This window comes from Hemitrygon akajei, chromosome 3 (assembly GCF_048418815.1).
Source record: "Hemitrygon akajei chromosome 3, sHemAka1.3, whole genome shotgun sequence".
NCBI classification, from domain to species: Eukaryota; Metazoa; Chordata; class Chondrichthyes; order Myliobatiformes; family Dasyatidae; genus Hemitrygon; species Hemitrygon akajei.
The window spans coordinates 69,211,302-69,225,197 of NC_133126.1; the positions used below are offsets into that span (position 1 = coordinate 69,211,302).

At 37.6% G+C, this 13,896-nt stretch overlaps 1 protein-coding gene across 4 annotated transcripts in view; it reads left to right on the forward strand.

Annotated features, from left to right (window-relative positions):
* Positions 1-13,896, forward strand: part of LOC140725087 (RNA-binding protein Nova-1) — a 247,749-nt gene that overhangs the window by 174,926 nt on the left and 58,927 nt on the right. For all 4 annotated transcript variants that reach the window (XM_073040083.1, XM_073040084.1, XM_073040085.1 and 1 more), the window contains exon 3: positions 11,681-11,847. In XM_073040083.1, the coding sequence (XP_072896184.1) occupies positions 11,681-11,847 (167 nt within the window). The remainder of the gene's footprint in view (positions 1-11,680; positions 11,848-13,896) is intronic.

Sequence of the window (13,896 nt, forward strand, 5' to 3'; positions counted from 1 at the left end):
AGGACAAGATTGCTCCATCGGACAGAAAGGAGGAATTGCTGTGTTCTCTGTTTCACAGAGACGTCAATATATCACCTACAGTAGCAGTGGTCTCAACACACTTGCCCACTGCTGCAGTGCATACCCTTCCATCCCGAGACTGCATTTTGTAAAATCTGATTACTTGGCTGTCGACCTCCTACCTGCATACAGGCAGAGGCTAAAGAGCAAGCCTCAGAGATAAGAACAACAAAGAGATGGTCGTGGGAGGCAGAGGAGTGTCTATGGGATTGTTTCAAGTCAGTGGACTAGGCCATGTTCAAGTACTCATAAGAGGATCTGAACAAATACACCATGATTGTCACAGACTTTATAAAAACAGTCGAAGGCGAATGTGTCCCACAAAATCATTCAGAGTCTTCCCCGTCTAGAGGTTCTGGATGAACCATGAGATCTGCAATCTGCAGAGGCCCAGATCAGTGGCATTCAGGCATGGCGAGCAAATGAAATACAAGAGGTCCAAGTGCGATCTCTGAAAAGCCATCTCATGTGTGAAGTGGCAGTTCTACACCAAACTTAAATCACTGAAAGATGCTCTATAGCTGTAGCAGGGCTACACCTCCAACAAAGTGAAGCCAAGTGACATACATAGGTGACAACAAGGTTTTGCTCCCAGGTAAGCTCAGTGTCTTTTATGCTCACTTTGACTGTCAAAACATGGAGCTCTGATACGCTGTGATTACATTCTCTGATGCCAATGGCATCCTTCAGTTGGGTGAACCCATAGAAAAAGTCTGGCCTAGACAGAGTACCAGACCAAACACTAAATACCTGTGCTGATTAACTGGCTGGAGTGTTTTCTGATATCGTTAACCTCTCACTTCAGCATTCTGAGCTACCCACCTGCGGGCTTTGATTATACCAGTGCCTAAGAAGAATGTGGTAACCTGCCTTAGTAACTATCACCCAGCAACACTTACACCCATAGCAATGAAGTGTTTTGAGAGGCTGGCGATGAAACATATCAGAATCAAAATCAGGTTCATTGTCACCAGCATGTGGCGTGAAATTTGTTAACTTAGCAGCAGCAGTTCAACGCATACATTATCTAGAAGAGAAAAAATAATAATAATTTAATTTAAATAACAATAATAAATAAACAAGTAAATCAATTGCAGTATACATATATTAAATAGATTGTTTTAAATGTGCAAAATCAGAAATACTGTATATTTAAAAAAAAGTGAGGTAGTGTCTGAGGGTTCAATGTCCATTTAGGAATTGGATGGCATAGTGGAAGAAGGCTGTTCCTGAATCGCTGAGTGTGTGCCTTCAACTCCTGCCTGAGAAGCACTTGGATCTGCTCCAATTTGCCTACCATCACAAAAAGGTCAACAATGGATACCATTTAATTGGCTCTTCACTCAACACTGGAATACCTGGACAGTGAAGATGCAGACATCAGGATGCCTCAGGATGCTCTTCATTGACTACAGCTTGACGTTTGATGTTATCATCCACTCAAAACTAATCAATCAACTCCAAGACCTTGGTCTCAATATCTCCTTATGCAATTTTCTCACTTGCAGACCACAGTCAGTTTGGATTGGCAACAACATCTCCTCCATAATCTCCAGCAGCATAAATGCACCACAGGGATGTGTGCTTAGCCCCTGCTCTCCTTGCATTATATAGTACAGGTTTCCCCTGCTATCTGAAAGTAGAATGTTCCTATGAAACCTTTCATAAGCTCAAATGTTGTAAAGTGAAGAAACAATTACCATTAATTTATATGGGAAAAATTACTGAGCATTCCCAGACCCAAAAAAATAACCTACCAAATCATACCAAATAGCACATAAAACCTAAAATAACACCAACATATAGTAAAAGCAGGAATTATATGATAAATATACAGCCTATATAAAGTAGAAATAATGTATGTACAGTGTAGTTTCACTTACCAGAATCGGGAAGATTTGACCAAAAACTGATTAGTAGAAGAAAAATTGGCACGTACACGCATATGCACGCACCTGCCCACGCAAGGCTTCATGGTCATGGTAGTCTTTCTTGGGATAAACACAAGTTTAAAGCAGGCGCCTTTATTCAGAAAAAGCAAAAATCCTCTTCGGATTTCTTTCGGTTAGCGAAAACAGGTACTAATGTAGGTCTTTCGTAAAAGCGAAGTGACGTAAAGTGAACTTTCATGAAGTAGGGGACACCTGTGCGGCTAAACACAGTTCCAATGCCATATTTAAGTTTGCTGGTAACTCCATTGTCACTGGCCAAATCAAATGTGGTGACAAATCAGCATATAGGAGGGAGATTGAAAGTATGGCTGAGTGGAGCCACAACAATAACAGTACCAATGAGCTGAATATTGACTTCAGGAAGAGGAAACAGGAGGTCCATGAGCTAGTCCACATTAGGGAATCAGAGGTGGAGAGGGTCAGCAATTTTAAATTTCTCGGTGTTATCATTTCAGAGGATCTATCCTGGGCCCAGCACGTAAGTGCCATTACAAAGAAAGCACAGCAGTGCTGCTACTTTGTTAAAGTTTTGCAAAGATTCAACATGTCATCTAAAACTTGGACAAACTTCTTGTGGTGGAGAGTATGTTGACTGGTTGCATCACAAATTGCCATGGAAAAACCAATGCCCTTGATGGGAAGAGCCTATAAACCTATTAGATATGGATGGCCCAGTCCATCACGGGTAAAGCCCTCTCCACTGTTGAGCTCATCTACAGGGAACACTGTCACAGGAAAGCAGCATCCTTCATCAAAAACCCATACCATCCAGGCCTTTCCTTTGTCTCACTGGAGCCATCAGGAAGGAAGTACAGAAACCCCAGGAACAGGAACCATTAGGCTCTTGAACCAGAGGGGATAACTTCACTCACCCCTTCACTGAACTGTTCTCACAACCTATGGACTCACTTTCAAGGACTTGTCATCTCATATACTCAATTTATTGCTTATTTATTTGTTAGTTTGTTGTTTTGTATTTGCATAGTTAGTTGACTTTTGCACAGTGGTTGTTTGTCCTGTTGAGTGTGGTCTTTCAATGGTTCCATTATGTTTCATGGATTTACAATGAATACCCACAACAAAATGAATCTCAGGTTCAAATAGGCTGACATACAATATATGTACCTTGACAAGAAATGTACTTTCAATTTTGAACTTAAATAAACATCCAAGAAAAAGAATAACGATGTACTCTGTATGGACCATTCAGACATCTAATGAATGGATGAAAAGAAGCTGTTCCTGGATTTTTTAGTTTGAGTCTTCAAGCTCTTGTGCCTCCTCCCTTAAGGTAGTTATGACAAGAGGGCATGTCTCAGATAGTGACAGTCCTTAATAAGAGATGCTGAATTCTTGAGGTACCCACTCTTGAAGATGTCCTTGATACAGTGGATGTTTATGGTCATGATGGAGCTGACCATTGTGATCCCATGCAAAAGAGGCTGCAAACTAAGCTATGATGCAGCCAGTCACAATGCTCTCCACTGTACAACTGTGGAAACTTGTAAGAGTCTTTGGTGATGTACTAAATCCAGTTGAGGTGCCAACATGTCTTCTTCGTGATTGCATTGATGTCTTTGGTCCAGGATGGATCCTTTGAGATAATAACATCCAGGAACTTGAAGCAAATTTGTTGTGATATCACTCAACCAGTCGCTTTATCTCGCTCCATTAAGCCTCCTTATCACCAAATGAGATTCTGCCAAAAACAGTGGTGCCATCGGTGTACTTATTGATGGCATTTGAGCTGTGCTTAGCTACCCTGGCATGAGGGTAGTGAGAGTGGAGCAGTGGGCTTAGGTACATATCCTTGAGGTGCCTTGTGTTGATAATCAATGAGGAGATGTTATTTTTAATTTGTACTGACTGTGATCTCTGACAATGAAGTTGAAGATCCAAGTACAGAGGCCCAGGTTTTAAAACTTGGTTGGTTTGAGCTGGAGCTCCACAGCATCAAAGATGCTTGCTTTCTGATACAGTGTTAACCAGTGGCAAAGTTAATTTTTGATAACTATCAAAACCAAGAAGTACCAATAAATAGAGAAAAGCACTCAGAACTAAATGAAATTGAACTATAACTTAAAAGGAAGGTGAGATTATTAACCACATAGCTATGAGTCAAACTATTAACATTGCTCTCTATTTATTGGTGTCTGTATTCAGTGCATTACTTAATGTGATTTGGAAAAATAGTGCCCAGGTAACACTCAAACACGAGGAAATTCAAGCAACACACACAAAATGCTGACGAAGGGTCTCGGCCCAAAACATCGACTATACTTCTTCCTATAGATGCTGCCTGACCTGCTGCGTTCCACCAGCATTTTGTGTGTGTTGCCCAGGTAACACTGTTTATTTCGGAACATTCAAAAGTGAAAATGCAAAAAAAGGGGAAAACTGCAAATAAATAAATAAATAAATGGGTGGATGATAAATATCAAGAACATGAGATTGTAGAATCCTTGAAAGTGAGTCCATAGGTTGTGGAATCAGTTCAGCGTTAGGGTGAGTGAAGTTATCCCCTTTGGTTCAAGAGTCTGATGGTTGAAGGGTAATAACTGTTCCTGAACCTGGTGGTGTGGGACCTGAGGCCCATATACTAACTTCCTGATGGCATCAGTGAGAAGAGAGCATGGCCTGGATGATGGGGCTCCTTGATCATAGATACAGCTTTCCTGCGACAGCACTCCTTGTAGATGAGTTCATTTGTGGAGAGGGCCTTACCCATGATGGACTTTTTTGTAGACCTTTCCATTCAAGGGCATTGTTGTTTCCATTCCAAGCCATGATGCAAAGAGTCAGTATACATGCATCTATAGGAGTTTGACAAGGCTTTGTATGACGTGCCAAACATTCGTAAATCTCTAAAAATGTCGAGATGCTGCGGTACCTTCTTCGTAATGACACTTGTGTGCTAGACCCAGGACAGATCCTTTGAAATGACAACACTGAAGAATTTGAAGTTGCTGACCCCGAGTCCACCTCTGATACCCCAATGAAGACTAGCTCATGGGCCTCTGGTTTCCTCCTCCTGTAGTCAATAATTAGCTCCATGCTCTAGCTGACATTGAGTGCGAGGTTGTTGTTGTGACACCACTCAGTCAGATTTTCAATCTCCCTTCTGTATGCTAATTCATCAACAGCTTCTTTTCTTGAGTTAAGCTTACACATCTGACACATTTCTAGCACCAGACATGCCTGAAATGTAGTTATTACTCATTTAAATTTCCTTTTGGAGGTGATATCAAATTCACCCAGCAATGCTGGTTACTCAAGAAGCTGGGACTTAAGTTTGCAAGGCTGACCAAATCTGCCTCAAAGTAAGGGGAGGCCAGCCTTCTATTCATTTCTAACCCACACTCGTGTAGCTGCTCTGTCCAAATCATTTGATCACACCCCAGGTCCCAAAGTCATTATTTTGGGTAACTGAGACTCTGATCTAAGCAACTCAGACTTGGTGTTGAATCAGAGACCACATTCATTTCATTAGATATTTTCAAACTGAAGTTTGGGGAATGTAATTGATTTTTTAAAAAACCTGATTAAGATAATATCTAATAGCTTTATTTATTATTATCAGATCCGATGCATTTTAAATCACACATTATTTTTATTCAATAATTTATAACTAATTATTTTCAATTTCAAAAACTCATTCTTCTTGTTTTCTTCTGGAAGGGAATGGCACATAAGCATTGCTCCCTTCTCAGATATGCAGTCTCTAGTCTTGACTTGGTGCAGAGCATGTAATCTGATCTTAAGTTTGTTTTCATGTGCGGTCTGGTGACCTTCTGAAAATTGCTCGTGTTAGTCATTGATCAATCCATATCACTTCCCATCTGTCATTTAATGGAGAATTAATGTTTTCAATCTGAAGACTCCCCTGAGCCCGTTCCATAGCAGTAGTTTGGTGCCCTTGTTAAAGCAAGCCCCCAGAGAACAGCAACAGCAGAATAGGAAGCAGTAAGATGTAAAATATGAACCAAACCACTGGTAAAAGACACTTTGAGTATAAAACATATACTTTTTGGAACAACAACATAGATTATTTTTCCTGTTAATCTGAGTATTCTAACTGTAATCAATGACCAAAACTCCAAAAAAAACTTTAAAAAACATAAATAAGTAAATAATTTGAACAGAAATATTTCACATAGAGGCTGGTGAAGATAAATAATTATTTACCAGGAAGAGATGTTTAGTTGAAATTATTAAGAAATGTTGGGATTTCTGATGTATGTTGGATTACATTAGTTAGAGTTAAAATTCTTATTGGTTTAGGGGCAGGACGGTAGCATGGTGGTTAGCACAATGCTTTGCAGAACGAGCGACCCAGGTTCAATTTCCACCACTGACTGTAGGGTGCTGGTACATTCTCCTTATGACTACATGGATTTCCTCCCATATTCCAAAGACATACTGGTTGGTAGGTTAATTGGTCATGGTAATTGTCCAATGATTAGGCTAGGGTTAAATCGTGGGTTGCGGGGCAGTGTAGCTCAAAGGGCCAGAATGGTCTATTCCTTGCTATATTTCAATAAATAAACAAACAAATAAATAAAAAACTTAACTGGAGAGTTTTAAAATGCAAGGCATTTCCAACATGTAGGTACTGAAAGTCAACTAGGGATCATTTGTTTAAGTCATTCAGTGTCCTATTTTAAGTCACTATGATATAAAATGAATTAGTCAGTATCTTGACTCTGGTGCATTATTAATATATTTGAAGCTCCATTCTGACCTATTGTATGCCAAAATGAAAACGTAAAATTTGCTCTCATGGTAACTCTGTTGAATTGCGAGGCCAACACTCATGGTAATTGTAGAAAAACAAAAACCTGACTGTTACATGAAAATGTTTATAGCACCCAGCCTGACATTTTTTCAAGGCAAGTTGAAGCAAATTTGTGATTTGGTCATTCTGGTCAAGTCTGCTTTCATTTTAATGTAGTTACCATATGTGTAGTGATTTTTTTGTTTTGATGCAACCTTTCACTGTTTTTGTGGCTCAAAATGCCATGCTTTCTATTGAAATTTGGAATTGGTGGCACTTGAATGATTGAATGAGTGATTGAATGCAATTGTCTCTTGTTGTAAGTGAAAACTAGTGAATCATCACAGCATGGTGTGTTTTAATCATTTTGTAAGGTCTGAGGAGAACCTCAAATAACCAAAATCATCATCTTCTACTCTATCTTACATATTATTGACAACATTCTATATATTACTTTGCTATAACCTAGGAATCCATGGAGGCAGATATTGCATTACTCCAGGCAGTTCTGTTACATCCTCATTGTCTGTATTATAAAGCCATTTGATTGACCTTAAAGTGAAAACTCAGAAGTTATTCTCAGTAACACAAGCACAGGAAAATCTGCAGATGCTGGAGCAGGTCCTGGTGAAAGGTCTCAGCCTGAAATGTCGACTGTTTATTTCTTCCCATAGATACTGCCTGACCTGCTGAGTTCCTCCAGCATTTTCCATGTGCTATTCTCAGTTACTTCAGTGTGCAAACCTGAGTCTGTAAGTGTCAATTTTAGACTCAAGCATAAAAGAATGGAGGGCAATATATGGAGATCTTTGAGTATAAGCCTTGAAATTATCAAGGGGAATTTTGCAAGTTGGCATTTCAAACACAATTTGGCTACATGGCAATATTAGCATTTATGATAAAGCATTTAAGAATTTTAGTTTTTATGTAGAATGAAAGAGAATATTTTTTCATTCGAACAACTTTATTGAAATTAAAACAAGAGCCAAATTTTGGCATCTAGAACAGCCTTGGAGCAATGCACAAGACAAATGATATTCCATTCAGGAAGGTGACAGAGAGATTGCAGAATCACTTCAATCGAGCATCCTCAGAGTTCATAGAGAGTACAAGTTTGAGTCAAAAGGCAACAAGCAGTCATTACATAGATTGAAGAATCTCTTTCAATGCTATAATTATGGCCTTTCCTGACTTGGGCAGTGCTGACATTTGTGACCAATTTAACAATAAAGGAAATAAAATTAAAAATGTTAAACCAATGTCTAACTTTTGAGTGTGCATGTTAGATATACACACTGATGGATTTAATGTCAAAAATGTGAAAGAAGTTTGGTTGTGTATAATATCAATATAAATGCTGTTTGAGACAAATATCAGTAGCAAAGGTGATAGCTACAATATTGTCAGAGTCACAGGAGTGAAACTGGTATGAAAGCAAAGACTGACACTTGAAGTTGCTATGGGTGCAGTGGCGATAATTTGTAAGAAGTGTGGCAGTTTAAGGCAATGTGATGGTTCAGCTGTAAAAGCAAAGGACATAACCTGTATGTAAGAGCTGAAATTCACAATAATATCAGCCAGGTAGGTGAAGGTAACACTAATAACAGAAAGCCTCATGGGAGAGATTTGTACAATACTGAAGGTGATGAGTGACGTGCAGAGCAAAGCCTAACCAGCATGTATCCAACTAGCAGCATCATTGGAATCTGCTGCAGTTTTAAAATTAAAGTAAAAATTAATGATCTTTAGTACTGTTTCTAACTTCTCATTCATAGGCAGAGAAGACAATGATGCATTCAGTAAAGGCAGTTAACCAAAACACATGGTGAATCTGAAAATACTTTATGGAAGGATGCTGAAAACTCTAATATATAGTTTTCAAAATCATAAAAATGTGAAGCTACCAGTCATGGCCACAGACCAGGCAAATAGATAAAGGAAAGACAAACTAAGGAACTTAAAGGGCATTTTAAGAATTAGCTTCTGGATCAGTACTGAAACATTCTCTTGTCTACCAGCACTGAGGGGCACAAAGCCCATATGTACATTCACTGAAAGGCAAGTCAATTTACTGGGATCGGTGTCACATGAAGAAAAGTCTCATGAATTTGATGATGATGCTTCTCTTTGGCATTTATGATCAAATGTGAACAAGTTGAACAAATCTGATGGGTAGGCCACAGAGAATGCCCTCTGCATACAAAGTAAGAGTTGTATCCCTGCGTTCTTAACTAGCAGATTCCACTGTCTTTGCCAAACTGTACCTGTCATCTGTGTGTGCAAAATAAAGCAACACCATCTGACAGCCCATGTTCATAGCAACCAGACTTCTCAAGCCACTGTGGATAAAATGTTAAAGGCAGCCCCACACACTCTATGCAACCAAGATGTTAACAAAACCAGAAACTAAGAATGTTCCTGAATTTTTATCTTTCCCGTGTTGTGGTTCAATGCCCTGCCAGTTTTTGCCAGATTTCATAAAGCATCAATGGTTCAAGGAGAGTGAACTATTGGAAACAGCAACCTCTGTAAGAAATGACTTGGTGTGTCTGTTCCCATAATAAAGTTTGCTTGAGGTGCCTCCAGTTATGGAGGTAAGGTATGGATAAGCCATGTTACATACCATTGGACCCAGCAAGAAGAAACTACACTCAGAGAGAACATTGGAAACCATATTTAGAATCAAAGCGTTCCTTTGAGACAAGCCATTCACTCAGGCCACAACCACCAAGTACTTGGATAGCTCCCACAATAGTAGCCTCACAAATATGGCAGACAGCCGTCCTTCAGCCCCCATATGTGTATAATATTGAATATCAATTATACAGACAGAGTGCCATAGGAAGTGCATTACCAAGACTGGCTTACAAAGAAGGGCATATAATACATAGAAAACCCATAATGTATGATATGCTGTGTCTGCTCAATAGGCCGGAGAGAGTGAATTTCTTGTAGCAGTGGTGGAAATAGCAAGTTGAAACAGTATTATTTAGTGTTAAAGCCAGTATTTGAGTAGAATTTGAGTTGCAGAACTGATTCAATAACAAGTTGGGATAAGAATATAAAACTGCCCAAAAATCAAGGCTGTATCAAATTATTACACCCCAAAAACTATGAAGTACAATAATAAAGGAACTTCACTTGGCACATTTGGGCATAGTTAAAATGAAAGCGATAGCACATACTTCTGTTTGTTGGGCCAGCGTAGATAAGGATCTAAAGGAGTTAACCAGCAAGTGCAGAGTGTACCACCCAGTGCTACAGCTCACAACTACAGGGAGCACTACTCCTAAAGTATCTGCATAATTACTGGGAGAAAGGTGTGAACTGCATTTTTGGATGGACATTCATTCAAAGTGTAATGGATTGTGCATCATCATGGAACACACTGTAGAAGAATTAGATCCATTTTTATGTCACATGAGTCTCCCATAAAAAAATGTTTTGGATAATGGTCTGCACTTCCGAGGAATTTCATTTTGAACAGTTTGTGAAACAGAATATTAACAATGTTTCACATAGCCATATGAGGAAACTGAGAGATCAGCAAACAAATGGGAAAAAATCAGAGAATTATGTTTATATACTGTTCCAAGAATTAACTCAATAGAATGTGTGAGGGTGTCAGAAAGCTTTGCAAGAGGGAAGAATTGTGAGTGTGCACGTGCACCTGAAATGAGTCTTATAGCAGATGAAATATTGTTGATGTACAAGGTGACTGAAGAGAACTTTGCTGTTATACCTTCAGTGAATTCAAAGATGGATACTGCACAATCAATATAGTTCACCTAAAAAGATCATAGATAATTCAAAAACAATTATTGCTAGATTTGTAAATTTGTTAATATTGTTGAACTTGTTTCACTCTTATTCTTCTTTCAAACGGGAAAATGTCTGAGCATAACAACATTGCTTTGCATGTTTGATCATTTTGCTTGTGCACAGTCTGAGAAGAACCTCAGATGAATCAGGCATACTTTCTGGAGCTCCTGGTATTATTCAGCAACCTCTGCATGTTACCTCACTAGAGAGAGGAACTCACAAGGTCATTGTCAGTACACGTATATAGTACATATTGGTAAAAAATTGTTTATGTTTAGCACTTTCAAAAGAGGTTACTTTTGCTGTTCAGTGTTTCTCCAGATGGAAATCCGAACTAAAAACAGAATGTGCTCAAATACTCAGCATGTCAGATAGATTCTGTGGGGAGACAGAGTTAATATTTAAGGTCACTGACAGGATTAACCCATACTTATTTACTTTAATTTTTAGATTGTGTGTGCACCTGTTTTTAAGCCTTGTAATTGTGGATAGTCAAACTATTTGAATGAAATGTTTATTTATTTTAAACTGCAAATTAAAATTTAGGTTTGACTATGAATGACTCTTTATAAATTAAACTGATTACAGCTGTATCTTTCTCAACTCTTTTTATATTTCAATAGTTGAATTTTATTTTATATTTTTAATTTTACAGTTCTCTTTTTGTCAAGTAACTACACATGCACTTCTGAGTAACAACAAGCAACATATACATTTTTCAATCTGAAAGTCATTGTTTTTCCTGTATCATTTTGCTGTATGTTCTACAACCCTTTCCCTCTCCATATGGCCATATTTTATATTAATTCCATTTATTAAACGTGCATAAAATTCTTAATTAATAGTTGTTACTGTAAGCTTTTTGTAAATCTATATTAACCACCATCACTCCATTTTCTTTATCCATTCTCTCTTCTATTTCATAGAGATAGTCAATGATGTTCCTGTAGAAAATGCCCTTAAAAGGGAAGAACTGAGGAGATTTTCGAAAGCAGAAACACATATTGCTTATTTCTCTTTGTTTTGCACCTTAGCATTTATTATGTTTTGCATTTTGACATTATCTCTGCAGGTACAACAGAGAGGGTATGTCTGATCCAGGGAACAGTGGAAGCTCTGAATGCAGTTCACAGCTTCATTGCAGAGAAAATCCGAGAAATGCCTCAGAATGTGGCAAAGACAGAACCAGTTAGTATTCTACAGCCTCAGACCACAGTTAATCCAGATCGCATCAAACAAGTAAGTTACCAATGATGTTTATTATTAGAATATTGTTTGAATTTGTATTAGCATACACAGATAGTGGTGGAGGGAAGAGGATGCTGACAAATCCACTCCTTACATAGCGAGTAAGACAATGCTAACTTTAAATGCAAGTCTTTTCAATCAAAGAACAACTAAATTGAGATTGAGGTTATCAGAAATTTAGCTTTAAACCTGTTTGTCTGCAACCTATTTTGATGAGGTGATCAATTAATCAATCACTCAGTTAGCTCCTTCCATCTTCCCAAGCCCATGTTCATTATTTATGTGTAACTATAATTAATTTAGTTCAAGAAATGGAAGCAAGTTAGGTATTGCTACCTTGTGGTGAACAATTCTCTTGCCGATTGTCCTCAATTTAACCCTTGAGCTGTACAAGTGCATAAATTTCCATAGGTTTATTAATTGTGTTGATGAAACATATTATTAAAGGAAGACTGTCTGCAATGGTTTTGTGTAAATAAATAGCAAATGGAAACCCTTTTGAGCTTAGAAAAAGAAATATCATACATTCAGATTGTTTACACTTAACTACTTTTCTAGTCAGTGACAATTGTGCAAAATTACTACCTTTTCATATAATTCAGTTGTGCATGACTCCTTAACATCATATTAGAGGATGAGTTTATCATAATTTTCTTTCCGTTCCTGTGAATTGAACCACCTATTTTTCCAATTATGTCATTGTTATTTAATACAGTACAGTTTCAGATACAATCATTCCTTTTGAAAATGATTCCTATCTGAGATATTTTGTTTTGTATTGCAGTAACATTCATTTATGGTCTAGAATGTGCTACTGTGAGGATTTTCTTTGCAGCCTTTAACATCACTCATTGTTCTGTAAAAGCGCTGTGCAACGTTTAAAAAAATTGGCATTTGTAAAGTGATTATTTAAAACAAAAACAAGTCAGGCAGTGCACATATAACAATGAAAATTAGGAAAAAGTATACATTTCTTTAAAGTCTTCCATAATATGTTGCATATCAAAGGCAATATTTTTGGGATCACACTATTATTTGTTTTAAGTATGTATAAAATCACTAATAACTCATTAATAATCTTGATTCAATTACTCTTCCTGTTGACTATAAAAAATCAGAGTGAAATCTTAGGCACAAATCTTGAATATTACCAATTAACTGTAATGTGATTTGCTCCCATTCTGCCCCCATCAGAGGCAATTGCAAGAATTTAAAATCAAAATAAATGATGAAGATTGTTTTTGAGATGAATGTATTCACATTTGAGTTTTTGTCATGTTCAGCCCTTTGACTGGAACAAGAGACAATCCAAGTAAAAAATCATTTATGGTTTCACATACATTGAAAATATAGGTGTTCTGGCCCAACAGGCCCACAATGCACCTGAAAAAGAAACAACATGATTTTCAGAGGGAGGAATTAATTAATTTGCTGTGAATACTTAAGAGAATACAGTTGTTTTTGTAATGTGCAGGGCCTCTTCTGATGTCTCATGACTTCCTTCCCAAAGAAAACTGTCGGAGCCATGTAAAGCTGTATCCATATTGATTACCAACTCTGCTAGGAAGTTTGATTACAAACATGTGCCCACATGTTAGATTTAATGTTTGGGATCCCTATAAGAGGCTTTATTGTAATCTTGATCTAACAGTGGTTTGTACAAAAACATTCATATACTGTGAAACAACTCTACTTTTTTGCTAGTTTGCATTCTAACAGCAGTGCTGAAACCTTCAATTTCTAGAAACGGATAATTCAATGCAACCACAAGATCTTGCCAAAGACAAGGGGGTGTAGAATTTGACTTAAGTCATGTGTATTGTTTGAACAGTTTGCTCTTCCAAAGTTAAGATTCATTAAAATTAATGGAATGGAATTTATTAATTCAAGCTCAGTTTACATGCATAACTACAAATTGTATTTAGTACAAGGGACCAAAAGCAAATTTATCCCTCATAATTATTTGTAGAAAGTGTGTAATCATTCAACTACCATGTAACTACAACTCCCCAAGCATTAAGTTTCCATGCATTAAACCTG